The 27,641-nt window shown below is 41.3% G+C and overlaps 2 protein-coding genes across 3 annotated transcripts in view; one reads left to right on the forward strand and one right to left on the reverse strand.

Annotated features, from left to right (window-relative positions):
* The window catches only part of nckap1 (NCK-associated protein 1), a 30,982-nt gene extending 4,548 nt beyond the window's left edge, over nt 1-26,434 (forward strand). Inside the window, exons 2-31 of one of the 2 annotated variants that reach the window (XM_080016809.1) lie at nt 3,743-3,853; nt 7,103-7,195; nt 7,293-7,349; nt 8,083-8,225; nt 8,498-8,588; nt 8,816-8,953; nt 9,224-9,272; nt 9,638-9,794; nt 10,197-10,253; nt 10,874-10,970; nt 11,622-11,728; nt 13,230-13,362; nt 13,877-13,958; nt 14,081-14,139; nt 14,530-14,675; nt 15,019-15,151; nt 15,727-15,846; nt 18,770-18,909; nt 19,214-19,345; nt 19,944-20,162; nt 20,555-20,685; nt 20,801-20,898; nt 21,655-21,748; nt 22,527-22,609; nt 22,855-22,935; nt 23,487-23,580; nt 23,681-23,797; nt 24,319-24,428; nt 24,950-25,039; nt 26,102-26,434. In XM_080016809.1, the coding sequence (XP_079872935.1) occupies nt 3,743-3,853; nt 7,103-7,195; nt 7,293-7,349; nt 8,083-8,225; nt 8,498-8,588; nt 8,816-8,953; nt 9,224-9,272; nt 9,638-9,794; nt 10,197-10,253; nt 10,874-10,970; nt 11,622-11,728; nt 13,230-13,362; nt 13,877-13,958; nt 14,081-14,139; nt 14,530-14,675; nt 15,019-15,151; nt 15,727-15,846; nt 18,770-18,909; nt 19,214-19,345; nt 19,944-20,162; nt 20,555-20,685; nt 20,801-20,898; nt 21,655-21,748; nt 22,527-22,609; nt 22,855-22,935; nt 23,487-23,580; nt 23,681-23,797; nt 24,319-24,428; nt 24,950-25,039; nt 26,102-26,218 (3,279 nt within the window). In that variant the 3' untranslated portion in view covers nt 26,219-26,434. The remainder of the gene's footprint in view (nt 1-3,742; nt 3,854-7,102; nt 7,196-7,292; nt 7,350-8,082; nt 8,226-8,497; nt 8,589-8,815; nt 8,954-9,223; nt 9,273-9,637; nt 9,795-10,196; nt 10,254-10,873; nt 10,971-11,621; nt 11,729-13,229; nt 13,363-13,876; nt 13,959-14,080; nt 14,140-14,529; nt 14,676-15,018; nt 15,152-15,726; nt 15,847-18,769; nt 18,910-19,213; nt 19,346-19,943; nt 20,163-20,554; nt 20,686-20,800; nt 20,899-21,654; nt 21,749-22,526; nt 22,610-22,854; nt 22,936-23,486; nt 23,581-23,680; nt 23,798-24,318; nt 24,429-24,949; nt 25,040-26,101) is intronic. The other variant, XM_080016810.1, reaches the window with a different exon arrangement.
* A 1,202-nt stretch (nt 26,435-27,636) lies between these two features.
* Nucleotides 27,637-27,641, reverse strand: part of ppp1r1c (protein phosphatase 1, regulatory (inhibitor) subunit 1C) — a 9,964-nt gene continuing 9,959 nt past the window's right edge. The window contains exon 5 of the mRNA XM_080016269.1: nt 27,637-27,641. This exon is cut by the window's right edge and continues 1,028 nt beyond it. The gene's annotated coding sequence lies outside the window, so the exon portion shown is untranslated.

Here is a 27,641-nt window from a genome sequence, read left to right on the forward strand (position 1 = left end):
CTCACAGCACACACGCAGACGCACCTATCTCCTGTCATAAACTTGTAGCCGCTGGAAACTGCAGGGCCGAAGTTTGTATGCTTATTATTCCACCGTTATATTAAAAAAGAAAAGTGCATGTGTGGAGGAAATGTCATATGTGTGTGTGTTTGCGTGTTTGTGTGTGAGAAAGCCAGTGGTTTGTCTGGGTGGGCATTTTGTTTTGATTTCTTCTTCTCTTCTCTCCGTTCCAATGCTTTCCCTTCTCCTATGCAGCAAGGACAAGTTTGGAAGGTTTGCAAAGTTTATCACCTTCCTCTGATTATCCCCCCCCCCCGCCCCCCCCTTTCCATAACCCACCAACCCCCTCCCCTCCCCCCACCTCCTCCTGGCTACCTCCACTGATCTTCTACTCCTCTCCTTTGTGGCTCCCCTTCACGTCTCAGTCTGGAACTCTGAACTCCCGATTCGTGCGACGACTCCCGACTGATGAAGTTAACTGCCGCTCTGTAGTCCCTGACAAATATGTGCGAAAATGTGTACGCCATAAGCTTGCCGTCACGGTAGAAAACATTTTATCAGGCGAGTTTGTTGACTTCTCGTCTCCCAATGTCAATTGAATTTTGATTCATCAGTCTTTCAGGTCGTATTCTGCTGAATTTATGGTATTTTGGGAAACAAAGTATGCAGTGCAATGCTGAGAATTTCCAAAAAGGTTGCGGAAACAAAGCAAGACAGCTAGTTAGTCAGCCTACCGGTCAGCAAGTGTTGGCTCTCATTGGTTGTATTCTCCGACCGCATGAGCCCGTCCACCTCGTGCAAGCTATGTGCTTTGACTTCTGGAATTGGTATTACATTCTTCAAGCGCTTTGCGTCCCACAAAGAACTACTACGTTCGTTCCTTAAAGACGACAAGATTTTTTTGGGATTCTAACTCCCAAAGTACCGCGACCGAGTCGGGCGCTCCTAAGCAAAACAATGCGATTAGTTGGCGGTTCGCAGCCCATGGAATTCCTGTCGATGTGAAGTCCTGTTGAGAAATCCATGTTTTCTGCAAGTTGTCTGTTCCAGACCGGAGTGAAGAATCGATGATGGAGCAGAGAATAAGGTCTGTTCTGGTATCCAGGGCACCTTCCACCCCACTCCTCCCTCCCTCCCTCCTTCCTGCTGGTTCTCAGCTTATTCCCATGCCCCATCCCTCCATTCATGGCCTCCCTTCTTCCATCCATTCTCATTCCAGCCCCCACCCCAACCTAGCAAGCCAGCTTTTTGCACTAGCCACCACCACTAACGGGGAGTGCCATGTAAAGTTACTGACGAGGTTGAATAAGCCGTATAGTAACTTAATCAACTAAGCCAGCATTACTGGACCAGTCACCAAACTTGTAATGGGTGGCTCCATACTAATTATTTATGCATTGATTCATTGAGTACTGTAAACAAGTAAATGGACAATGTTTTCATTTTTGCCCACAGTTTCCAAAGGCAGGTCAATGGGTAATTGCTAACATTAGGCTAGTGCTATGTTAGCATCAGAATAGCATTTAGCATAGTGAAAGTTAAACAGCAAGGCCGTATGCTTTTAAAGCTGCACCATGAGTTGCACCTTGGTTCCTTGTTGTCCATACAGCTCAGGTAAAAAGGAATGTTTCTAAAACCCCTACGGGAATTCAGTGACGATAATAAAGGCCACTGGAGTTTTGTATTTGTGTTGAGGAAAATTCACAAGGAAACAAGCTGGGACTTCATGTCCAGCCCGTATAATAATTGGGTATTTAAAGCCTTTGTTGTGTTCCCTGTGTGTAATATTACCCAGTCCCAGTGTGTTCCCCAGAACCCACCGTAGCATAGCGCTCCAGACAGTGTAGCTCAGTGTGCTGTGTTCTTGTGTAACGTTGACTTTGTCCAAGCGCAGGCTTTAGTCATTGAGCTAGCATTAGACTTGGAGATCATTTGATGAACCAAAGTGACCAGATGTGTTTAAGTCTAGCCTGTTCCACATCCTTAAGACATCTAAATTAGCTTGCAGTATGTTCTTTGGGTAGCTCTTTTTAGTGAGGTGAATATGGGATTGCCATTTGGGCGGACGCAAAAGGGCTGCAGATGCCAATTGCCATTACCTCCCAAGCTGGCTGCAAAGTAATGTTCCAAAACCAATCTCTGTTTCTGTTCTCGACATGACCGAGGGGACGTGTTGACTTTGTGTCTAGCATGTGTTTTCTTCTTGTGATTTTGTTCTGTGATTTCATTTTGCACTGGCTGATTGGGTATGTGTTTCAGCGCCATGCAAACTGGAATCCCGGTTTGTTGTCGTAGTCCCTTTGGCTCCGAAGGTTGTCGCTTGAGCCGCGCGTCAGACGGTGATGTGTTGAAGCACCGCAGTGTAACGTAAAGTGGCTTTCATTTCCTAATCCTGTGTGATGTGTGTGGCTCTTCTCTGAGGATAAATAGTTATCGCTAGGCTTGTTTGATTCTCAGAAGGGCAAGTTTGGCGTCAAGGCTCGACTGGGTGGAGACCACCACACTTTCCCTTTCTACAATTCTGTGTCACTGCTGGCCGCCAACGATATTTCTATAAACGCACTTGGTTATGGCACATGCATGGACTACATCCCCTCACCATTCACTACTACACTACCCATGATGCATGAGTGCTGTTGCTTTCTGTCAGTCAGAGCAGTTAGTCTAAACACAGCGCCACCTGGGCTAGTGGGAGGGGAATTACAATACTGCTGTATTGATTTGTTTGTTTGTAGCACAGTATTTATAGGAGTGTGTGTGTGTGTGTGTGTGTGTGTGTGTGTGTGTGTGTGTGTGTGTGTGTGTGTGTGTGTGTGTGTGTGTGTGTGTGTGTGTGTGTGTGTGTGTGTGTGTGTGTGTGTGTGTGTGCCAGTTCAACAGTGGTGCCAAAGAAATACTAGAATATTATTTAGCAAATTGGATTGAAATACAAACCCTTTTAACACATTCATCAGGGGTTCACAGCAGAATTGAGTTGTAGTACAGTAACAGACAATACAACCCTTTAAATTTACATTACACTAAGATACTTTGTGATTGATTGGAGCAAGGCAAAATAAATTGGAACCTGGAGACCCCATACCGTTAAAAATGCCCCACATTCACAATGGACTGATATAACTCTATAGTACAAGTACAAAACTGTACAATAGTACAGTTTAAGTTGGTCGTCACATATTCACAATCTTCTTCACTGGTACTACTTTGGAAATAGCTAGAAGCTGGTTTATCTAAACCTCAGATGCACACGTTTCCCAAACCTGGCATTGCAGTGGGCGGCCAAAATGAGCCCCCCTGCAGCTTGCTGTTATTAATCACTCAGGATTGTTGATTAACACTGTAATCCTAACAGCAAATTAGATGTAATGCAGATATTTCAAGTGGTTTGTGCATGTGTGTGTTTTCATGTGTTGCATAAGCTCCAGTCTGGAATATCACTACATTTCAGTGTACATCTCACTTTCCCTAAACTATCCACCCCCCCTTGTTCTTTGGGGAAGTGTTAGAATACACCAGTTTTTTCCTCGCCGTACGTACTAAATTTGTCCTCGACGACGACCTCATATCTAACATGCCTGCCGATGAATGCATTAAACAAGAGAGGAAGGAAGAGACGAGGAAGAAATGATTGTCGTTTCCATAGCGGCAGTGTATTGACAGTTTTTTCTGTTTGTTTTGTTTTGTTTTTGTTTGATCTCCCTTCGTTCCCTTCTCCCCCCCCCCACCCCTCCTCTAATTGTAGGCATGTGGAGATCCTAAGGCCAAACCCTCGTACCTGGTCGACAAGAACCTGGAGTCTGCCGTTAAATTCATTGTCAGGAAGTTCCCTGCGGTGGAGACGCGCAACAACAACGTAAGAAGGCCTTTTGCGAGCTGGCGTGTTTGTGTGTTTGAGGGGGCTTGCACGGGAGCTTGGGATTGTTTCATCAGTTGACCACTACATGGACAGACGGGATGCCTAATTGCCCCCTGCATTTTGAACAGAATTTACCATGTTTGTTTTGTTGTTTAAGGAAAATAACAAATGATAATTTAGTATCAATGAAAGAAAAATACATTTAGTTTTGGGGTTTTTTTGTTAACCAAAATGGGGAAATATCAATTTTATGGAGAACATGACAGCCACCAGAAACATGTGTCTAAACAACGTTCAACAGCCTTTTATAGACCTTTGGTTTGATAATGTGTAGTGATGCATCTTTTTCAAATATAATTTGAGGTTGAATAATACAGTGGATGTCCTGCTGTGTATGTCTTGAATTGCACATTGCAACTTATACCAAATTAAAAAGACACGGCCATGAGAATTGTTCATATTGTTTCGTTAAAAGGGAATTGTTATTCCAGTACAATCACTTTGTTTCAAGCCCGTGTGTGTGTGCGCACGCGCTCCATCATTTCTTATGTGTTATTTCAGCATGAACTGTTAGCTATTAGCTTTTGTTGTGTTTGCTTGTGTGAAGCCATCATTTAGCTAACTGCAGTGTGTGTGTGAGTGTGTTTAGTTGTCTAGCTAACTGCTTAATTCAGTATAACTGTGCTGAAGTTGTCTCTTACGTTGTTTTTATGCTTTGTTTCTGTGTTTGTTTTGTTTTGCATGCTAAACTTGGCTTATTCCGGACTTGTGCTTTTTGGTAAGTTTTTGTATCTTAAGTTTTTTGTATTTTTTTTGTCTTGATTTTTGTATACAAGTTTTGCAATTATGTCACATTTGTACCTATTTATTTTTTAACTGTTTAGGTATTATTTTTTGCTTTGCTATGCATTCTCTTTTTTCTGTTCCACCTGCAGCAATTTTGTTTTCTCGTCATCTTCTAAATGACTCTCTACTCTGCTGGTTGGCTAGCTGACTGGCTTGCTGGAAGGCTGATGGATTGGCTGTAAAAATATAGCATGCCTCCTGCACAGATAAATCCAATTTATAGCATATATAAATTACAGTTTAAATATTGCCAACTATTAATCTGTACACAGATGCTCAAGGTTAAATTCAATAAAAAGTAATTCTGTGTGTGTGTGTGTGTGTGTGTGTGTGTGTGTGTGTGTGTGTGTGTGTGTGTGTGTGTGTGTGTGTGTGTGTGTGTGTGTGTGTGTGTGTGTGTGTGTGTGTGTGTGTGTGTGTGTGTGTGTTAGCTCATTGAAACGATGCTAAATTCCTCCTGAAAAGTGATGAAATTAAAAGCAATTTTCTCATCTATACCTGCATGCCTTGGCTGTGTCATAGAGTAAAGCAAAGTAACTGGGAAAATAGATAAATTATTGCTAAAGAGATCAATTATATTCTAAAATGGCCTGAACAAATTTGTTGTTTCCCTTAACCTACTATTTTGTTGCACAACCTTGAGAGGCGATCACTGCAATCAAGCTGTCTCTGTAGCGCTCAATGAGACTTGTGGACCTGTCAACAGGCAGTCTGGCCCACTCTTCCTGAGCAAACTGCTCCAGCTGTCTCGGGTTTGAAGGGTGCCTTCTCCAGTCTGCATGTTTCAGCTCTTTCCATAGATGTTCCATAGGACTCAGATCAGGGCTCATAGAAGGCCACTTCAGAATAGTCCAATGTTTTGTTCTTATCCATTCTTGGCTGCTTTAAGCTGTGTGTTTTGGATCAATATCCTGTTGGAGGACCCATTACCAGCTTTCTGACACTGGGCGGTACGCTTCGCTCCAGAATGCCTTGATAGTCTTGAGATTTCATTGTGCCCTGCACAGATTCAAGGCACCCTGTGCCAGACGCAGTGACGCAGCCCCAAAACATAACAGAGCCTCCTCCATGTTTCACAGTAGGTATGGTGTTCTTTTCTTTGAAGGCTTATTTTTTTCGTCTGTGAACATGGAGCTGATGTGACTTGCCCAAAAGCTCCAGTTTTGACTCATCTGTCCAAAGGACATTCTCCCAGAAGCATTGTGGCTTGTCAATAGACATTTTAGCTAATTCCAGTCTGCCTTTTTAATGTTTTTCTTTCAAAAGTGGAGTCCTCCTGGGTCTTCTTCCATGAAGCCCACTGTCACTCAAAAAGTGATCAGACACTGATGTACCTTGACCTTGGAGTTCAGCTCTTACCTCTTTGGAAGTTGTCCTTGGCTCTTTTTCTACCGTTCGCACTAGCCTTCTGTTCAATCTGGGGTCGATTTTCCTCTTGCGCCCGCTTCCAGGGAGGTTGGCCACAGTCCCATGGACCTTAAACTCCTTAATAATATTTGCAACTGTAGTCACAGGAAGTCACAGCAGTCAAGCTGCTTGGAGATGGTCTAATAGCCTTTACCTTTAACATGTCTGTAACTTGTCTGTAATTTTCTTTCTGATCTTCTCAGACAACTCTCTCCTTTGCTTTCTCTGGTCTTTCTCCGGGCATCACTATAATCCAGTTTGTCTTTCTCTGGTCATCACTATAATCCAGTTTTTATAATCTTTCCTTAGAGGTACCAACATATCTGTCCAGGCCATTTTAGAATATGACTGATCTCTTTAGCAATAATTTATCTTTTTTCACAGTTTCTTTGCTTTACTCTGACATAGCAAATGCATGCGGGTATACATGAGAACATTTCTTTTAATTTCATAATTTTTCAGTAGGAATGAAGCATTATTTCAATGAGCTATAAGGGTGTGTGTGTGTGTGTGCGTGTGTGTGTGCGTGTGTGTGTGCGTGGGCGTGGGCGTGCGTGCGTTGACATTGATCTGATCTTCGGAGGGGCGAATCGCAATTTGAAATGGAAAAATGACAGAATTCCTGTTTGGATCTGTAAATGGTTAGATTGGTTTGCGTAATCTTTGCTGAATGTGCTTCAGTCGACTTGCAGCTTATCATAGTCGACGAACACAGATAACTTCTGCTTTACAAAATTTGAGGGCAAAGACAGGGGAGTAATGACAAATCATAAATCTCAAATTCAGATGCACTTTTCTGCTTTTATTTTTGTATTTTGTGACAGTGGACCATAGCTAAGAACCCAATAATGTCATATCAAATGATATTATATGGACGTATTGTGATCAATCGGAGCATTGCTTTGAAACACTTGCACATCAACTACATAAAGTACAGTAGATGAACATTTCCATGACAACTGCGTCACTAGTTTCCTTGTGTGGATTCTACAGCAACAGCTGGCTCAGCTGCAGAAAGAGAAGTCAGAGATCCTGAAGAACCTGGCTCTCTACTACTTTACCTTCGTTGATGTGATGGAGTTTAAGGTAGGTGCAGACGTTGTGGAGTTGGGAACATCTTAACACACACACTGATGAGGAGAAAGCGAACTGTGTGTGTGTGTGTGTGTGTATTTCTTTACAGGACCACGTGTGTGAGCTGTTGAACACCATTGATGCCTGCCAGGTCTTCTTTGATATTGTGAGTTGTTCTTCAGTTTTCAGCCGTATAAGAAGCAGTATATTGATAATTATTTACCTTGAATCAATGGTTCTCAACATGGGCTCTGGGGGACCCACCGGGGTCCGGTAAGAGGTTTCAATAACTCAGTTATTTCATTTGCAAGGCGTTGGCACAATCAGAGGATGTACAATTATGACTGTTTTGATCCTAGTTTCACTGGTATCTCCCTAACTACAGTGTAGACAGGTATAGACATTTGGAATAAACGTATCTAACAATAAGTTCTCAGATTAGTATCCCATAGACAAAATCTTATCAAATTGGGTCTGGGGCCAAATGTGTATCAAACTGAATGATGAACGCTGATCGGCCATCGTTTACAATGCATTTCCAGGGAACTCCCCCCGCGGCAAGTTAACAAAATCTCAGAGGTGTGCGACCTCCTACTGCAACGTCGCGCAGGTCCCTACCTGCCACGGCACCACCACCTGGTGACATGATTTGCATCACGTGTGCCCTCGCACCTTGGGAAACCTAGCTTTAGACCCTCTTTTAGAACCCACCAAATTTCATCACTCGTCTTCTAGTGTTTTTCTGCAAAAAGTACTTGCTGCCAAAAAGTCACATCTCTTATAGGCAACACTGTATTCCATACAGTGTATTCCATACACTGAATTGTACGAAAAAGTATTTTAAAAAAGTAATATGACTATAAGAGACGACGAATCACCATGTCGTGTTTCCGGTCCAGACGGTAAATTTCGACCTGACCAAGAACTACCTTGACCTGGTGGTGACCTACACCAACCTAATGATGCTGCTGTCCCGCATCGAGGAGAGGAAGGCCATCATCGGACTGTACAACTACGCTCACGAGATGACGCACGGGGCCAGGTGACTACTTGTATGTTACGACCATTTTAAACCAAGGGACGTTCCGCCTTGAATCAGAACAGTGGGTTGCGTAATGGAGAGAGAGCGATCTGGTCCACTGTGCGTCCCGGTCGTTCCCGTGTCTCCGGACAAAAGATAATGCTAGTTTATTTGAGATGTATTTATTTTTGAGCAGCGCAGCACAGCACCCAGGCGGCGATCTAACAGTCGAACAGTGTGGACTGTTGTTGGTCACCACGGTAACCAGTGCTGTTGTTGTGTTGCCCTCTCAGTGACAGGGAATACCCCCGGTTGGGGCAGATGATCGTGGATTACGAGAATCCTCTGAAGAAGATGATGGAGGAGTTTGTTCCCCATGGAAAGGTAGGAGCATTACAATAATAACTAAAATAAAGTTCCCCAGAAATAAAAACCCTAAAAAACAACAAAAAAACCTCCATGTGTAACAACATATGTATTTTTTGGAGAATTCCCGAGCACTTCCCTCTTCTTTATTCTCTCTCCACCTTGGTTCACTTTGTTTTTATTTTTATTTTTTCTTCTCCACACCTGTTTTCTTTATCGCCCTACTTTACTTTCTCCTCTTCCAGTCTTTGTCAGACGCCTTGATCAGCCTCCAGATGGTTTACCCTCGGAGGAACCTGTCGGCTGATCAGTGGAGGAATGCCCAGCTGCTGTCCCTCATCTCTGCCCCCTCCACCATGCTCAACCCTGCGCAGTCAGACACGGTCTGTATGGAACACGTCCACTCCATTCCCGGACAGTTAATTTGAGGGTCATTAGTAAATTATGGATAAAATGTGATCACCTTTCCTCCACTATGCCAACTTTTCGCCATGACATCTCACTTATTTTGTCGCGATAAATATCTCTAAATTCCAGGGTTAAAACTTCTGCTGTCACACTATCGAAACAACTCAATCCTGGAGTGTTAGATTTTATGATTTATTTTTATTGTTCTCTCAACCTGTCATGTGTTGTATTTCCTGTGTTTTTAGATGCCTTGTGAATACCTGTCTCTGGATACAATGGAGAAATGGATTGTCTGTAAGTTGTGTGTGTGTGTGTGTGTGTGTGTGTGTGTGTGTGTGTGTGTGTGTGTGTGTGTGTGTGTGTGTGTGTGTGTGTGTGTGTGTGTGTGTGTGTGTGTGTGTGTGTGTGTGTGTGTGTGTGTGTGTGTGTGTGTACAGCGCCAACGTTACTGCGTGCATCAGACCTTTTAATGTTACTCACCCCCCTGATTGCGATAATGGTTCGATGCAAATAGTTCTCAATAAATCCTCAACTATTAAGTTTGTCGTGGCTTAAATTTGAGTAACAAAATTTATGTTTGAAACGAGAGAGCCAGAATTTATATTGATACAATTCACTTAAATTACAAACCTCTCTCTCTCTCTCTCTCCGGTCTCCAGTTGGCTTCATCCTGTGCCACGCTGTGTTGAACAGCGACGCAGCGGCGCTCTCGCTGTGGAAGCTAGCCCTGCAGAGCTCCTCCTGCCTCTGTCTGTTCAGGGACGAGGTGTTCCACATCCACAAGGCGGCTGAGGATCTGTTTGTCAACATCAGAGGGTGCGTGTTCTTGATTTATACGCAGGAAACACCTTATCACCATATCCACGCGTACCCAGGGGGTTAAACCACAACCTGTACGAACTCGAAAAGTAACGGGGCGTAGCTGTGTTGGATATCCCTTCTATCTATCTATCAGTTAAATAAACAGTTGTTATTATTATTATTATTTTTTAAATTATTATCGTTATTATTATTATTGAGTTAATATGATTTTAACTGAAAATATCGGTAATATAGTAAAGATCCGAAATGCCCCAGACTCAGGAGGAATTAAAACATAGATGTTTCAAATGTAATTGTGGGACTTGTAGTGTCGTCCACCCAACTCAGACAATCTGAGGGTTTTTCCCACTTTAAAAATCCATCCATTGAAACTTGTATTTTGGCTGCATTTTTCAGGTACAACAAACGCATCAACGACATCAGGGAGTGTAAGGAACAAGCCCTGTCGCATGCGTAAGTGTGAACTCTGATCTCCGCTGCCTAATGCAATCTTGTTTTTGTTTTTGTTTTTGTTTCGTTTTTTTCTGAGGGGCTGGTTTTATAGTCCGGTTCCACGCCTTAGAAAGAAAAATCTATATATATATATTTTATATGTGTGTGTGTATATATATATATATATATATATATATATATATATATATATCTTATTATTATCTTATATTATATCTTATATATATCTATCTTTTTTTTATTCTTTATATTCTGTCTATGCTTGATGCAAACATGAATTGCACTATCACAATCATTCCATTTTTGCTGACGATTGTCATTTAATTGCGATTAACAGTTGAATAGTCTGTTCGTGTTCATTTTATGACACTATAATAATAGTGGCATGAAATAACAAGGTGTAATTCCTACCTATGTCATTGAAAATTGGCAGCATAAACATTTGTTATTTCCTTCAACCCAGCGGACGGAAACTCACTCAATCATTTGGATTCTCCTCATACCAACATTTCCTACACTGGCTTAAATGTCCCTCAAATTCAAGTGGAAACACACTGACACCTGAAAACACCCCGTGGTTGTCATTGTGTTGTTTTTAATGTTCCATGTTGACGTCTCTGCAGAGGCTCCATGCACAGAGAGAGACGCAAGTTCCTCCGGTCAGCTCTGAAGGAGCTTGCCACGGTTCTCGCGGATCAGCCTGGACTCCTAGGACCCAAGGCAAGGCCTCAGAACTATTTAGAGTCCTTGAAACCTCTCAGGGCAGATTTCTAAGCGTGTCGCCTCTTTTTATTGACCGTCTCGGCCAATGTAAGAAAATAAGTCAAATGGCCACGTATGGATTTCTCAGATAAGCAGAAAACGGTGTTCCATCATTTTGTAATTGTCATTTTCCAGTCGTGGCATATAGCAAAATTGCTCGATCAGGAGTCCTGGAAAGTTTTACTCAATGTGCAACGCAATTATTTTTGTTCAACATTTCTCATTTTAGAAGGAATTTACATAATACCATCTTTATTTATAAAATGTAAACTTGCCTCACTGGGAATTTTAACATATCCAGTTTCTCCCAAGAACGAGTCTAATCAGTGAAAATTAGCAACAACAAAAAAAATAAAATGAGCCTTGTGCAAGTCATGAAAAAATGTCCTGGAAATTATTTTTTAAAAAGTGTGAGATTAATTAGTTAGTTATTAATTAGTATTGATTATGTCACTGATCCAGTGGAAAGCGTGCTCTCAAACAATGTTTTGGATGTTACTTTAGGAGTCCCAGAGGTAATGGTTAGAGGTTAGGTTTAGTCAGGAAAATGTCCATGTTTTTAACATCCGTATGCCACTTTAATATTGTCCGTCTCCTTCTGCTTCCCAGGCCTTGTTTGTTTTCATGGCCCTGTCGTTCGCCCGCGACGAAATCATCTGGCTGCTTCGTCATGCTGACAACATCCAGAAAAAGAGCACAGACGACTTCATAGACAAGTACAAACACGACCACATGCTTTCCTATACGCGCGCGCGCACACACACACACACACACACACACACACACACACACACAAGGCATGGGCAATATGTCAAAGTTTTCCTCCTGGCCACTGTCACCCCAACAATGGGCAATTGCCAATATATTTGCGTGTTTTCAAGATTCAAGAGGTTTATTTGTCACATACAAATACATACGTTCATACATATACGCAGTGAAATGTCTTTGCAACGCACCCGGAGATTATGCACAATAGTTACTAAACCGAACATAATAGCTAACCTAATACCTACCTAGCAACTAACTGAAACTACCTGATTCCTGAAACGTAATGCAGTTAGTGAACAGAATCATATAAAATTAAAATAAGACTCAAAAAGATAATACAGAGTGGGGGTACAAAATAGAAGGGATTCGAGTTATGTATATGGGATAGGCTATTTTTTTGTTTATATTATTGGTTTTGCGAACCATTCTCACTGAACGGGCTCTGATAAATCTCGAGCTCCTCCTCTGCAAAAATTATTTCCAAAGCTGGTGTAGAAAGTCTCCAATCTCCATCTCCACTTGGCCTTAGACAATTCTTTGCAACCATCATACAGAGGAAAAATTAGCAAAACCTTCACCGGTCTAAAGCGTCAACACAATCCAAAAGCTGATTTGAGCTGTCCAAGAATCTCTCCTCTCATTGGTGCACTGTGGTGGATAGTAATCGAGCTTCTGATTGGCTGAGTGTATATTCGTCCAATCAGCCAAGCCTAAGACACACTTTGGCTTTCCTTAACATAAACAAACAATCATAAATTAAGTCTTCCACACATGCTCAAGGGAGTGTTTATTGTGGATGTAGATGTGTCGAAGTGGATGCCCGTACAAACTAAGGTTTTAACTAACAACTACATCCAGTCATGTTGAGAGACAGTTTTTCCCCCCAATTGGTCACTTCAAGCTTTTCATGCATTCAGTGCAGTGATATTTAGTGTTTCTTAATGAGGGGCGGGAATCATCAGGTAACTCATACATTTCCCTCAATGGTATCGCGATACAGGCAGTGTAGTGCTTAGATATCAGGCAAGAAAATCCTTGATGGCATTTTTACTTTGTCTGACATCTATGTCATTGGGAGAAAAAATATGCAGAATATAGATTTTAAACATATGGGAATCAATCCTATTCTATATTTTTATTCAGTGCAACTTTAGGTGAAGTCACTGAATTCTACAAAGTAATAAATTAGCAAAAAAAATGTGCATAGGGTAAGCGCCCCCACGAGGTGATGAGGTGTGATGACAGTTTGGTAAATCACTCAAGATGCAGGGAATGGGAGTAACCTGTTGAGAGCGACTGGTACACTTAATAAAAACTTAAATAAATATTTGGCGCCCATGGATATATAACATGTAGCAATATATCCCACTATCCATTTTTTTTCTTTTCTTTTTTTTGTGCTACCCCCTAATCTCAATTTGATTGATCTTTCTTTGTGTGTGTTGACAGGCACATAGCGGAGCTGATCTTTTACATGGAGGAGCTGAGGGCTCACGTCAGGAAGTACGGTCCTGTGATGCAGAGATACTACGTGCAGTACCTCTCCGGCTTTGATGCTGTGGTACTCAACGAGCTGGTCCAGGTGTTAAGAAAAACTTATACACACTCATTTGTTGTTATATATTCTGTCTCAACACATTTAACACAGACTCGCGCCCTTAATCCCTATCGTCTGGGATTTCGAGTGTCGTAATATCCGGAAACTCAAATACAATACTCTTCAGGGCCCGGTAGGCAGGGTGACGTATGTAATACCGAAATGTTGTGATATTTGATTATGTAAATTAAACACCCACAACACGCATGTACTGTATTCACTCTTTTAGGAAACTGCCAGACAGAATTTCTATTTCAGCTGTGACGTCTATAATCCCAATATTATTATTTTGGGCAATTGTCTTTTCAAAGCTCTTCCATTATGAAAACAAATAACACTGTGTCAAATCGAGACCGAGAGTGCCTATCAATCCAAAAAATAAAAAAAAGGAAAGCAAAACGAGCACGGCTACAAAACCTGATATTATTATTATTATTATTATTATTATATAATGATAAATCTTCTTCTTCTTCTTATGGAACCTGTCTGTCTCTGGCAGAACCTCTCCGTGTGTCCAGAGGACGAGTCCATCATTATGTCTTCCTTCGTCAACACCATGACCTCGCTCAGCGTCAAACAAGGTGTCAGTTTTCATTTGCAGTGAAATGATAATTGACATAAAACAGTACAGTAGATGAACCTTACACTGACCAAAGTGGAGAGTGCAATGTGTCTTCATTTTAACGTCTGGCCTGTGTTTCAGTGGAGGACGGGGACGTTTTTGACTTCAGAGGCATGAGGCTGGACTGGTTCAGACTGCAGGTACAACAACACACACACACACACACACACACAGAGTTTAGTCTAGCTGATGATCAAGCTCACTTCAACCTAAGCCTTATTTTTCGATCAATAGGGCAATCACGTTGCCGAAGTATCTTTTTTTTCCCTGATGAAAACAAATAACACTGTGTCAAATCGGGACCACAAGTGCCTATCGATCCAAAAAAAAAGGGACGGAGGGAAAACGAGCACGGCTACAAAACCTGATGTTATTATTATTATTATATAATTATAAATCTTTTTTCCTGTGTTACTCTCACTCTACATTGACTAAATCAACACATTTAATTGAAATGAAATACATGTAATTACTAAAAAAAAAAAGTCATGTTTTGTGAACTTTATGAATGTTGATGTCCCTGTCTTCAGGCCTACACAAGCGTGTCCAAAGCCAGCCTGGGCATCGCCGACCACCGGGAACTGGGCAAAATGATGAACACAATCATCTTCCACACCAAGATGGTGGACTCACTGGTGGAGATGCTGGTGGAGACGTCCGACCTCTCCATTTTCTGGTCAGTCTCACATATAGTTTGTTGTTGTTGTTTTTTTTAAGCAGAATTTTGTTGAAATTAATATTTAAATGTTATTATAATATGCATATTCTATTAATATTATGTTATGTATAATATCATACACAGTTTGGCAGTCTTATGGTTACTTATACCTGGTTGGAACTTAAACCTCAGTTTTTTTGTTTTTTTGCTGTTTTCCTTCTATGGAACAACTGAAAATGTAAAAGTGCTTAGTGTGCCAGAGCTCTCCTTTATCTGTGTGTGTGTGTGTGTGTGTGTGTGTGTGTGTGTGTGTGTGTGTGTGTGTGTGTGCGTGTGCGTGTGCATGCGTGTGCGCGCGCAGTTTTTACAGCCGTGCATTTGAGAAGATGTTCCAGCAGTGTTTGGAGCTTCCCTCTCAGAGCCGACACTCCATCTGCTTCCCGCTGCTCTGCACACACTTCATGTCCTGCACACACGAGCTCTGCCCTGAGGAGGTAACACATGGACTGAGAAAAACCTTGTAATTGACCCTCCTAGATGTGATTTACAGACTAATAACATCTCAGTTGAAGAAAATGACCGGGCAAAGCAGAGGAAGACGGAGAAACCACTTTCTTCTGCCCTCACCACGTGGCTATGCAGCGAGCTAAACACTCTCCCAATGAGTACCCAGAGACTGAAGCTCACTTTGGTATCTTTAATAGAGGCGGTGTGAAACTATGGGACAGTACAGAAGTGCGCAGATCAGTCTCTATGCAGATGTGAATATCCTGTTAATACGCTGTCATAGCTCCAACACTGTATGCATACCCCAATCACCTGGATAAACTCAGAGATTGTGCTTCCTCAAGGGCAACGACGAGGCTGATGGAAAGAGATGTTAGTCCGAGTCTGAGGCGTGATCAGATTGACTGCATGTGTTACTGTGTAGGCTTATGTACCTGTGTTCCCATGTCACACTTACATTACAATACTATGATGTTAGAGCGGGGCGGGACACTCCCCGCCTTGGGGCGGAACAACTTGAAAAATTCAAAACGTTCAGTTGTATTTTGGTTATCCTCTTCAGCGTCACCACATTGGAGACCGGAGCCTCTCACTGTGCAACATGTTCCTTGATGAGATGGCCAAGCAAGCACGGAACCTGATCACCGACATCTGCACGGAGCAGTGCACACTTAGCGACCAGGTGGGGGGACACACACACACACACACGCAGGCTAACAACATGTCATTTTTGGCAGATTTTAGTCCAAATTTCCAAAACTGTCCCTAAAACTAAAAGCAAGGTTTTTTTCCGGTCTGGAAAATATTTCTCCCTTGTCAAAAAAAATAACAAGGGAGAAATAGACTGATAAAGGACTCCCTCCTTCATCAGTCTTTCTCCCTTGTCATTTTTTTTTTTTTTTATCCATCCTTCTGTTTTGTCTTTTCTAATTAAATTGAACTAATACAAAGACGCTATTATTAACATGATATAAATGTGTATTCCTCGCCAAATCTGAATTTCAACAAATAATAATAAAAATATTACGGCTAATAACACGGCTATTTTTCGGCATTTAGGACAATAACAAAAACTAACTTTGTAAGCACTTTTCATAATAATAATAAATAAATGTTATTTTATTTTTATAAGTTGTAATTACTACTTTATTGTATTTTGTCTGTGAATAATGTACATTTGGAAAATTCAGCTTAATAGATTACTTGTCTATGTTGGACAGCATTTATGGAACTTTAACATTATTTTGTCATTAGAATTATTATGGAAGAACTTGGCAATACTTAACACTACGGCTACGTTTAGCCGTAGGCAATTGATTATACATGACATTTATTAAAAAATTAGTGCTTTATGAAAGTGGGAACAAACTTTTAAATTATATCTTGTAGATCTAATATGAGTGAAGATTCAGAAACTGGATTGATTGTTTCTCGCCTCAAATTTGTTCAGAAACAAATTTTAGTGGATTGATGAGGTGAAATCAGTGAAAGTTAAGGAGTAAATACAAAACGGAACTCGTTCTGAAACCCTGTTGGATGACGTCACATCAGTGTCAACAGTGCCAGGTTCTCGGGGAGCTCCCCCAAGTCCTAGTGCCCCTCGGGGAGTCCCCTCGTGCAAAAACACATCACGTCATATATATATAAAATAGTGTCCCATTCTTATCTGGGTCCATTCTATGATTGAATAAAAAACACAAAACTTTCAAAAAAATATTCCCCTGTGACAGTTGAATGAGCTTGAGATAATGAATGACATAAAAACAACAACAAATAGCCTGGTTAGCACTAAGGTGATTATGTACATAATAGCAGTCTAAGGTTTAGAAGATAAGGTAAATCATATATTTGAGTTACCATATTTCCTCAAATATAAACGGTTACTCAAATAAAAGCCGGGCCTCAAATAAATACCTAACTAATATATCTAATAAATAACACACTTAACCCATATACAAACGCAGACCCATTGACTAAAATCTCCACACTCCAATGGAGCAATCCACCCCTTTCTCTCTGAGAGGTGAAAATTCCTCTCTGTAGAGGGTGAATCAAATATCTAGTTTCACTATATGCGATTTATTTAATAGTTGGCAACTAAACCATGGAGGTTAAACTGTATCAACAGCAAAACAATCTTGAGTGTTCAGAAGGACCCATATACTGTTTAGTCTTTTCAACATTTGTACAATATTATATTTTTTCTTATTATATCCCTGGTGTTGATTTTATTCGTTCGACTTTAATTGATTGATTTTTAACATTTTATTGTGCCATTGTTGTTTTTTGGAATTTGGAAAATCGATGATGGGGGACTGTTTCTCCGACAGAGAGGCTCAAATGCAGAAATTTGTTGTGATATTTCACAATTATTTTAAGTAAAATAAAAATGTGATCGTTCAAAAACCCTAATTTGGAAATCAAAAGGCCAAAGACCAGAACCCCCACACACTTGGCCACTTTAAAAAGAGGCTTGGAAAACATTAAAACTAGCCGTTTTAACGTATGTAGTATTGCATTGCATACCTGTTTTGTCTTACCTCTTAGTAGTATATTGCACTGTTTGTCTTACAACACTGAGTCTGTCTTATACCCATACTATACCCTTATTTTACGTATTACGTAAAGCTGAGTTGGCTCTGAGGCTAAGAATCTCATTACTGGTAATAATGCTTGCATTGTTCTCAAGTATTTGACAAACTTCAGACTATAATTACATAGACCTAGTTTGAGTGCTCTCATTTCAAAGCTATTAAACTTTGTAATTAAAAAAAAAAACATGTAGATTAAAATAAAGCGTTAAGAACTGTTGTCATTCATATGACATTAAAACAATTTAACTTTGTAAGGTGACTTCTGGTCAGGGTTCAAAGGACAATATCTCAGGTAATGGGTTAGCGTGCTGGAGGCTGGCTGGAGGCTGGCTGGAGGCTGGCTGGAGGCTGGCTGGAGGCTGGCTGGAGGCTGGCTGGAGGCTGGCTTCCAGCCGGCTGGAAGCCGGCTGGGAGCTGGTTGCAACTCGGCTGTCAACCGGCTGGAAGAGCCCTCTTCAAGTGGCTCCTACTGTATAGTAAATAGTATGATGACATCATAAAGCATCTTACTCTAAATATCATCTTATTCATTTTGTTTACAAATACTGGCGTGTCAGTTAAGCAGGACCAGCTGATTGTTTTGAATCAAAGTTGTTTGGTTTTGAACTAATATCTGCTCCATACGTGGATCGATTCAGATTTAATTTAAACCACAAGGTCCTTGTGATATACCGGTTTAACGAAACCTCAACCGTGTTCATAGCTTTGTTCATTGTTGTGTTCCAGATACTTTTTGCCGTGTCGGTTCTTCACTAATGTCTGCTCTGTATTTGGATCGATTTTGATGAAACTTCAACCACAAGGTGTTTGTGACATTCTGGTTCAAACAAGATATCAACCGTGTTTGTAGCTTCTGCCTGATCTTTTGTTTCAAATAGCTTTAGATTTCAAAATTCAGAGAATTTTCCCAGAACAATATCAATAGGCCATAACTACAAAAACGTACAAATCATTAGTCTCTCACTCTCTCTCCCTCTCTCCCTCTCTCCCTCTCGCATTCGAATTCTCTAGCTGCTGCCCAAACACTGTGCAAAGACCATCAGCCAGGCGGTGAACAAGAAGAGCAAGAAATCCACCGGGAAGAAGGGCGAGCCGGAGAGAGAGAAGCCAGGAGTGGAGAGCATGAGGAAGAACCGACTGCTGGTCACAAAGTCAGTAACAGACACACATACACACCTGTATGTATGTATGTATGTATGTATGTATGAATGATACGAAAATATATATATATATATATTTTTTTTTTTTTTAAGATATACGATAGAGATTTGCCTCACTTAACTCAATAAAAACATTGTAACTGCAAATCTTGAATATTTTCAGGCCTTCCAAGTGTGATTTATTTATTTGTTTGTTTATTTATGTATTTATTTATTTTTATTGTTTATATATATTGTATTTTATGGTTTGGTATCAGTACCAAGCCCCCTAATGTGTTTTTTGGTTTGTTTCCAGCCTGGACAAGCTGCACACGGCGTTGTCAGAGCTCTGCTTTTCCATAAACTACGTTCCCAACATGGTGGTGTGGGAACACACCTTCACCCCCAGAGAGTACCTCACCTCGCACCTGGAGATTCGATTCACCAAGTAAGGACAAGACAACACAAGGTCACATGGCAAGAATAGCCCTGGCACCACTTTTCCACAAGTCCAAATGTCACCAAATCAACTGTTCGCATCTGGTCCATTGTTGTTTTGACTTTGTCTGTTAGCTTATATAGCTGTATCGATATACAATACCAATTAGAGCTATCAAAATGACATAATCCCCGAATTTCATGATTATTCAAGCCAATCGCGATCTTTTGTCAAATTGTTTACACTCTAACCATATGTTTCCCTCCAAATATAGGGGGATTTTAAACCAATGGAAATATAAAAACACAATGACTAAAATGTAAATTAGGTTATTTGCATCAGTTGTGGTGGGGCAATCGTATGTATTAGATACACTATTATAGTTCTACACTTTAAAAGTGAAATAATAGTGAAATAAAATGAACAAAATAAATATTTCGCTAACAATAATTTTATGACCGGGGCTCCTGATACCGATATCGTTCTGTGTTAATCCGCACACTAACTCTCGTTCTACCCGTCTGGCTTCACCTCCGTCTCCTCCTGCGTGTTCTCCCTCTTCCCTCGCACTTTCTCTCTCCCGCTCGTCTGCCTCCCCCCCCTGCAGGTCTATAGTCGGCATGACCATGTACAACCAGGCCACGCAGGAGATCGCCAAGCCCAGCGAGCTGCTGACCAGCGTCAGGGCCTACATGACGGTGCTGCAGTCCATAGAGAACTACGTCACCATCGACATCACGCGGGTCTTCAACAACGTCCTGCTGCAGCAGACCCAGCACCTGGACAGCCACGGCGAGCCCACCATCACCAGCCTCTACACCAACTGGTGAGACGGGAAAACACTTGCTGCTCATTTAAAAAACAATAACATTTTAACTGGAAGAGTTTAAGTTGGTTATCCCTAAAATGATTTTGATTGAAAAATATATATAATTAAGTAAATCTCCTTTGTACTTTATTTAGCCGGCACATCATAAGAAACAAGCGTTCAATGTTTATGCTTTCTCTATTATTGGTGGCGGGGTCGGCTAAGAATGCGAAGGGTGAAAGGCAGCCTCAGTGAATTTGATAAAGCAGCATAGCTAGTTGCGGACAGTGAACTGCCGATATGGATGCATTCAAGAAAGAGCGGCAACCTTGAATGGAAAAAATATATCCTGGACCACCTCAAGTGGGCGGTATCGATCCATCATCAGAACTCCCTCTGTGTGTTGCTAGGTATTTGGAGACGTTGCTTCGCCAGGTCAGTAATGGTCACATTGCCTACTTCCCCGCCATGAAGGCCTTTGTCAACCTTCCCACCGAGAATGAGTTGACGTTCAACGCTGAGGAGTATTCCGATATTTCTGGTAGGAAATAGTAACTATTTATTTAATTTTTATTTATTTACGTCTCTTTGTCGCCCTCACGAACCGTTGCTTTCTGCGTTTGTCGTAATTGCATTGTTGTAACGCGTGTTCGCAGAGATGCGCTCTCTGTCCGAGCTGTTGGGCCCCTACGGCATGAAATTCCTCAGTGAGAGCCTGATGTGGCACATCTCCTCACAAGTAGCTGAACTCAAGGTACACACACACACACACACACACACACACACACACACACACACACACACACACACACACATACACAGTGCTAGACATCCGCTATGTAAATAAGTAGAGATGGTTCCAATACCCATTATATCATGGGAACACTGTCTGTCCAGTCATGAAGAGAAGTAAAGTAGGCCATGGCATATATACTGTATGTATTTCTGTTTTAAATGCTGTCATTTTCCATAAATCTGCTTATTCGCTCTTGGAGAGATATTTCAGGTGTTTTTTTTTTGTTTGTTTGTTTGTTTGTTTGTTTTTTTTACTGAATTAAACAAATTTCGCTATTGTAGTTGCAAAATGATTTTTAATTTTAAAGGCGCCTGTGCCTCCAGATGTGTCTCAACACATGATTCAGTGGCCTTATTATTATGAACGTAAAATACCTAAATTGTGTAGTAGAATAGTGTCCCACTCATTTACTTGAATATTTTCAAAACTCTTTACAATGCCACTCTTTAAAACATGTGTGATGTGTGTTAAAACATGCATTTTTAAAACATGTGTGATGTGTGTTAAAACATGCATTTTTAAAACGTGTGATGTGTGTTAAAACATGCATTTTTAAAACATGCTGATGTGTGTTAAAACATGGATGTTTAAAACATGTGTGACGTGTGTTAAAACATGGATATTTAAAACTTGTGTGATGTGTGTTAAAACATGGATATTTAAAACGTGTGTGATGTGTGTTAAAACATGGATATTTAAAACATGCGTGTCTAGAAACTGGTGGTGGACAACGTGGAGGTTTTGACCCAGATGAGGACGAGCTTTGACAAGCCGGAACACATGGCTGCCCTCTTCAAGAAGCTCACCTGTAATTATACGCGCGCGCACACACACACACACACACACATCTATACACGACATTTGAAGCAAGCGTCTGTTTGTAGGGGGGGGCTATGCACAGGTGCTAATTACAGATGGAGACGGGCCCCGAACCATACCTGATCTAAGGTCTCCTGCAGCCTTCACTCCTCCCGTCATAAGCAGACTGTGCAGCGACTCTGCTTTGCGGGCAGAAGCAGCCACTTTCTTCTCTGTAGCGTCTGACTAAGTATTGATAACACGCTTAGTATTCTACAAATCAGATTTTTTATATCGGCGCTGATACGCGAAAATGATCTACATGGGTTTTATATCTAGAGGGAAAAAATATGACGTTGGGTTGGTGCGCAAGTAATGTAATCGGTGTACACCCGAACACCGCGCAACACCGGTAACCGTGGCAACCCTAGTACCAGCACTTACAAGGATGCCACTACTCAAAATCATATTTCATATTGGATTCCTCTCCTAACCTTTTGGTGTCCAATGTCAATATGAATTAGATGTTAAAGTTTGCTTAGAAATGCTTGAAAAGTGACGTGAAAGCAAAGCAAACGGCTTCAACCAGTGGTTCCTGAACTTTTTACAGTCCAGCGGCGTCAGGGCCGTCATTTTACCACTTCATAATTCATAACAAGCTACTTGTTACTGGTCAGTTATTGGATGGATATTAATGAAGTGTGATAAATCTGCTGTGGTTGTTGACTGACTGGTGTCAGTAGGTTTTGTTCGCCGCTCAGTGGTGTGTTTTCTCATGTGTGCTGCAGCAGTTGACAGTGTTTTGAAGAGGATGACCATCATCGGGGTCATCCTGTCATTCCGCTCCTTGGCCCAGGAGGCGCTGAGAGACGTAAGGCGACCCGCGCACGTGGAGAAGTACCCGTGCACCCGTAGAATATAATCTATATTATCTCTGATATTTAATATAGTTGAAAATGTGAAAAAAATAAACCACCTTTCACAAGGTGTAAATAGAAAGGCACCTCAGACAAATCGGTTCCATATATATTATTTCCTTTTCTCCCATTACATACGGCTATCTTTCATAATATTGACTGCTGTGTTTTTTTGCTTATTTCCCCTTTCTCCGTCTAGGTGCTGTCCTGCCATATTCCATTCCTGGTCAGTTCAGTGGAGGACTTTAAGGACCACATCCCCAGAGAGACAGACATGAAGGTAAAGGAGGAAGGAAAAACTTCCACGCTAGAGACAACATTTAAATGGAGTCTTCCTGTGATCTTTGGAGATTTGATGCCGAGCTACAAATACATTTTCTGCCAATATCCAAAGCCGAGCGCCGCATGGAGCATGTTGGATGTTGGATGTCAGAGAAAAGAGTTGATTCCAGGGTGTCCGCAGGTCCTTTGACAAGTGTTATAATGTCTTTAAATCCATTAAATGGTCCTAATTTAGAACGTGTGAGGCCTTCATTTCATAATTGTATCCAATATTATTTATCCATATATTTTTTTTATGTCAAAATGAGTCAAGTTCATCTGCATCAGTCAGTATTTCTGATGTTCTAAACCCGAACCCTTATGAGTGGAACTAATACTCGAGACCATTTGTCAAAATTGCTTAGAATTTGTTCAGATTTGTCTTAAAGGGGGTCGGATTGTTGGATACCTGCAGAAAAATAGAAAAATATATATATGACACCGGTGCCTCCCCCACGCGCCCAGTACGTCGCACCACTTCCTTTGTGTTCTCTACGTCTGTCTGCGCAGGTGGCCATGAACGTCTACGAGCTGTCGTCGGCAGCGGGTTTACCCTGCGAGATCGACCCTGCGCTGGTGGTGGCCCTGTCCTCCCAGAAGAGCGGTGAGAACACGCACAGACGCACGCACACGTTGGCTACAAAGTTCGAGCCACTTTAACCCTCCGCTGTCTGCGCCTCCCACCGCCGTGCCGTGTTCCACAGAGAACATCAGTCCGGAGGAGGAGTACAAAATCGCCTGCCTCCTGATGGTGTTTGTGGCCGTTTCCATGCCAACACTGGCGAGCAACGTCATGTCCCAGTACAGCCCCGCCATCGAAGGTCCGTTGAAGCACCTTTTTCTATTTTACCCCCTAGAATGCATACGACGGGTCACAGAGGATCCTGCTTTTAATGTGATATTCTATTTTTATTTACAAGTTTATTTATATTATTATATTTTTTATATTTGTATGTATTTAGTTATAAATTTGTACTGTATATTATGTAATTTATTAATATTTAGTTCAACAAATTGAGAAACAATGAGTTCACATCATGAAAAACTGTTTACGCCTGGAATTTTAGATGATTAAAAAAAACATTTTTCTTTGCGAAATATAGTTAATTTATGATCCACCATATGCATTCTAGGATTATTAAAGTTTGTATTCATTGGGTATTGAACACATTCAACAATATATACTGTATGTACAATATGTATTAAGTAGCTTCCCCGTTTTCTTAGACCAACATTTCTGGGAACTCTTATGCTTCAACTCAAAACTCCAGAGCATTTTGTCAACAGATCATAAAACAAAGTTTGATGACGTGATGTTGAGGTTGTCTGCTGCCCCCTGCAGGCCACTGCAACAACATCCACTGTCTGGCCAAAGCCATCAACCAGATCGCTGCAGCGCTCTTCACCATCCACAAGGGAAGCATCGAGGACCGCCTCAAGGAGTTCCTGGCTGTAAGCCACACACACACACACACACACACACACACACTATACTGTATATCACTTTATATAAACTATTATGTTTAAACACAGGTGCTACTGTAGATTAAAAAAATTGAAATTTTATGTTAAAGCACTACATCTTTGCCCTTTTATTTAATGTATGTATATTTGAGGATACATTTTCCTTGCTACCTTATTCCTTAATACCTTTTATTTTTTTGTTATTTGAGGCTACTAGAGTTCATCGTTGATTCAAAAACAAGTTGTTCGAATGCAGAGAAACCTTTTTAAACCGTTAAACTGTTTTAAACATGCACGCACACAATGTCATCTGTTGACCCCGTGCTACTGTCGACATGAATAATGATTCGTTGTTTGGGGCGACTAGAGTGTGCGTGTGCGTGCGTGCGCGCTCAAGTTATTCAATCGCGATTCTGGATTCTTTAATTATATAAAAGAATTCATTGTGTGTGTGTGTGTGTGTGTGGGTGTGGGTGTGGGTGTGGGTGTGTGTGTGTGTGTGTGTGTAGCTGGCGTCGTCCAGCCTGCTGAAGATCGGACAGGAGACGGACAAGATGACGACCCGCAACCGAGAGTCAGTCTACCTGCTGCTGGACATGGTGAGAATGACGCGGAATGGACGCAGAGTTCCAAGCGCTGCGTCGCAAGAACCTGTTGTAACGTAATCAAAACGAAAGCCAACGTTCCCCCGGCTCTACCTCGGTGGAGCTTTTATGTCATAATATTAATAAAAGAATCGACAACGATCCTTGTTTATTTTGAGATGTTTTTCGTTGTTGCTGAGCTTGACCCAGCGGGAAACTCTTAACTAAATAGATTATATTTTCCCTCCGTCTTAACAGGTTTAGCACTCATTGAATTATTCAGGACCGTTTGATCCTCAACCAAAATATGGGCCGACCAGTCTCACATTTTAAGTGTTAAATATATTTATATAACAGCTGATTTTATCACGGTGGCGATTACTCAACAGCCTCCGGGAGCCTGAGCCAGGCACGGAACAGCCACCCTCCCAAAAGAGAGTCGAAAGCGTGACGAGAAAAACAAACAAACTTTTAAGGCCACCGTCATTTAAAACATAGTTTCAAGTTTTACTCCTCGTTTCTTTTTGTTTTTATTATATTTTATTTTTTAATTAATTTAATTAGTTTATTTCGCAGTTTTTTTTTTCCCATCTTCTCATGATGCTATCAGATACACAGGGTTATCACCGGGTCCTTGAGAGCGCTTGAAATTTGTCCTCAGAAATTTAAGTCTTAGAATACCGTGAAAGTAGACCAGCTTTTTTGCGCTGAAGTGCTTGAAAAGTCCTTGGGGGGGACGACAAAACATTTTTCGGAATGGCTTTCACGACATAGATTATTCCAGGGAATGTAAATTCAAACCCACTTTAAAAGTAGATGAGCTTGAGATGAGTGATAGATGTGTAGAAGACTCATATAAATAGCTGTCATGGCAGAATGAGCCCTGGAGAAGCTCCTTTACACGGAGCCAAGCGGCTCCAAGCGGCTCCAAGCGGCTCCAAGCGGCTCCAAGCGGCTCCAAGCGGCTCCAAGCGGCTCCAAGCGGCTCCAAGCGGCTCCAAGCGGCTCCAAGCGGCTCCAAGCATGGAGTGTGGACTTGGTTTTGGTTGATGTTTCCTCGTTGCCTCTGCCTTTCAGATCGTGCAGGAGTCTCCCTTCCTCACCATGGACCTTCTGGAGTCCTGCTTCCCCTACGTGCTGCTGCGGAACGCCTACCACGCCGTCTACAAGCAGAGCATCAGCGCCAACGCCTAGGACACACTACACACACACACACACTACACACACACACACACACACACACTACCCACACACACACACACTGGACAAAGACTCCCACTGAAGCGTTACTGAGGGACACGTGTGATGTAACACACTAAAAAGGAAGTATACACTACAATCATAAATGTTATGAATGCACACATTAACTCCCTGAGATAGATAGATAGATAGATAGATATATATATATATATATATATATATATATATATATAGATGTAGAAGTCAAAATATATATATATGGATCTATATATATGTATATATATATCTGTGTGTGTATATATATATATATATATATATATATATATATATATATATATATATATATATATATATATATATATATATATATATATATAGATCTATATCATTTTTGTTTTTGACGAAAGAATTTCGATTTTTGGCTCTTCTCCGAAGACTTCCTTGTGGTGATGGATTTGGATGCTTTTTTTATGTGAATGGGTGTGATGGCGGCGTTCTTCTAAATATGTCGGGGTTTGCTTTTATTCAGGAACTCTTCCTGTGATGATGAAAGACTTTGTTCCTTGTTGCTGTACTGTGTGTAGGCTCATCAGACATTGCACAGATAAACACAGACACTCAAACACAAAACACTCATGTAACATGGTAATCTCATTTTCTTTTTTTTTTTTTTTTCCTTTCACCTGTCCTAGACATAAGCATTAACTATTTTTGTGGTTTAAAGATGCTATCTGTATTCTACTTTGATGTGAACTGAACATGTCTGTTTTTACCGTTTCTGTTTTGTTTTTACAATAACAAACGAGAAATTAATTGCCAAACGTGTTGAAACGGAAAAAGGAAAAAAAAAAAAAAAAAGCGTATCAGGGGAGCGCGCCGGGTTATTTGGCAGAAATGGGCAGAAAAACATTATTATATAAAAAAAAAAAAAAAAAAATTGTTGTGAAGACGAAGCAGCTGATTTCCAAGCATTCCTTGGTGAAGGGAACAGACGTCCGCGTCCAGCAAGTCGACCAATTAGTCAATTAACCTAAAAAATAAAAAATTGACGTCCGTCAAGATGAACGCTTTACAACGCGTGCTTGGAAAGGGCCACACTCAGTGTTCTGGATCGGCCCCTCCCGCAGACTACGGCCCTAGGTTCCATTGATATTCCGAGAGCGTGCTGTCGAGGAGGCGGCCTCGTGGACATTCTGCCGTTTGATGTGGAATGCTGTATTTCTCTTGACCTTCTTTTGTGTCTCTGGCTCCGCCTGTGTAACTTAAATGACAAAAATAAAATCGGCAAACTTGAGGACGGTGTCGGTGCTCCCGGTGTGTGTGGGTGTGTGTCCTGCAGCCGACGTCGAAGGAAGTGCGTCAGGATGAACTCCTTATCGCGCTCGGGAAGAAAGCTTTGCACCACACGGAAAGTCGC

Source organism: Zeus faber (genome assembly GCF_960531495.2).
Source record: "Zeus faber genome assembly, chromosome: 16".
In the NCBI taxonomy this organism is placed as follows: domain Eukaryota; kingdom Metazoa; phylum Chordata; class Actinopteri; order Zeiformes; family Zeidae; genus Zeus; species Zeus faber.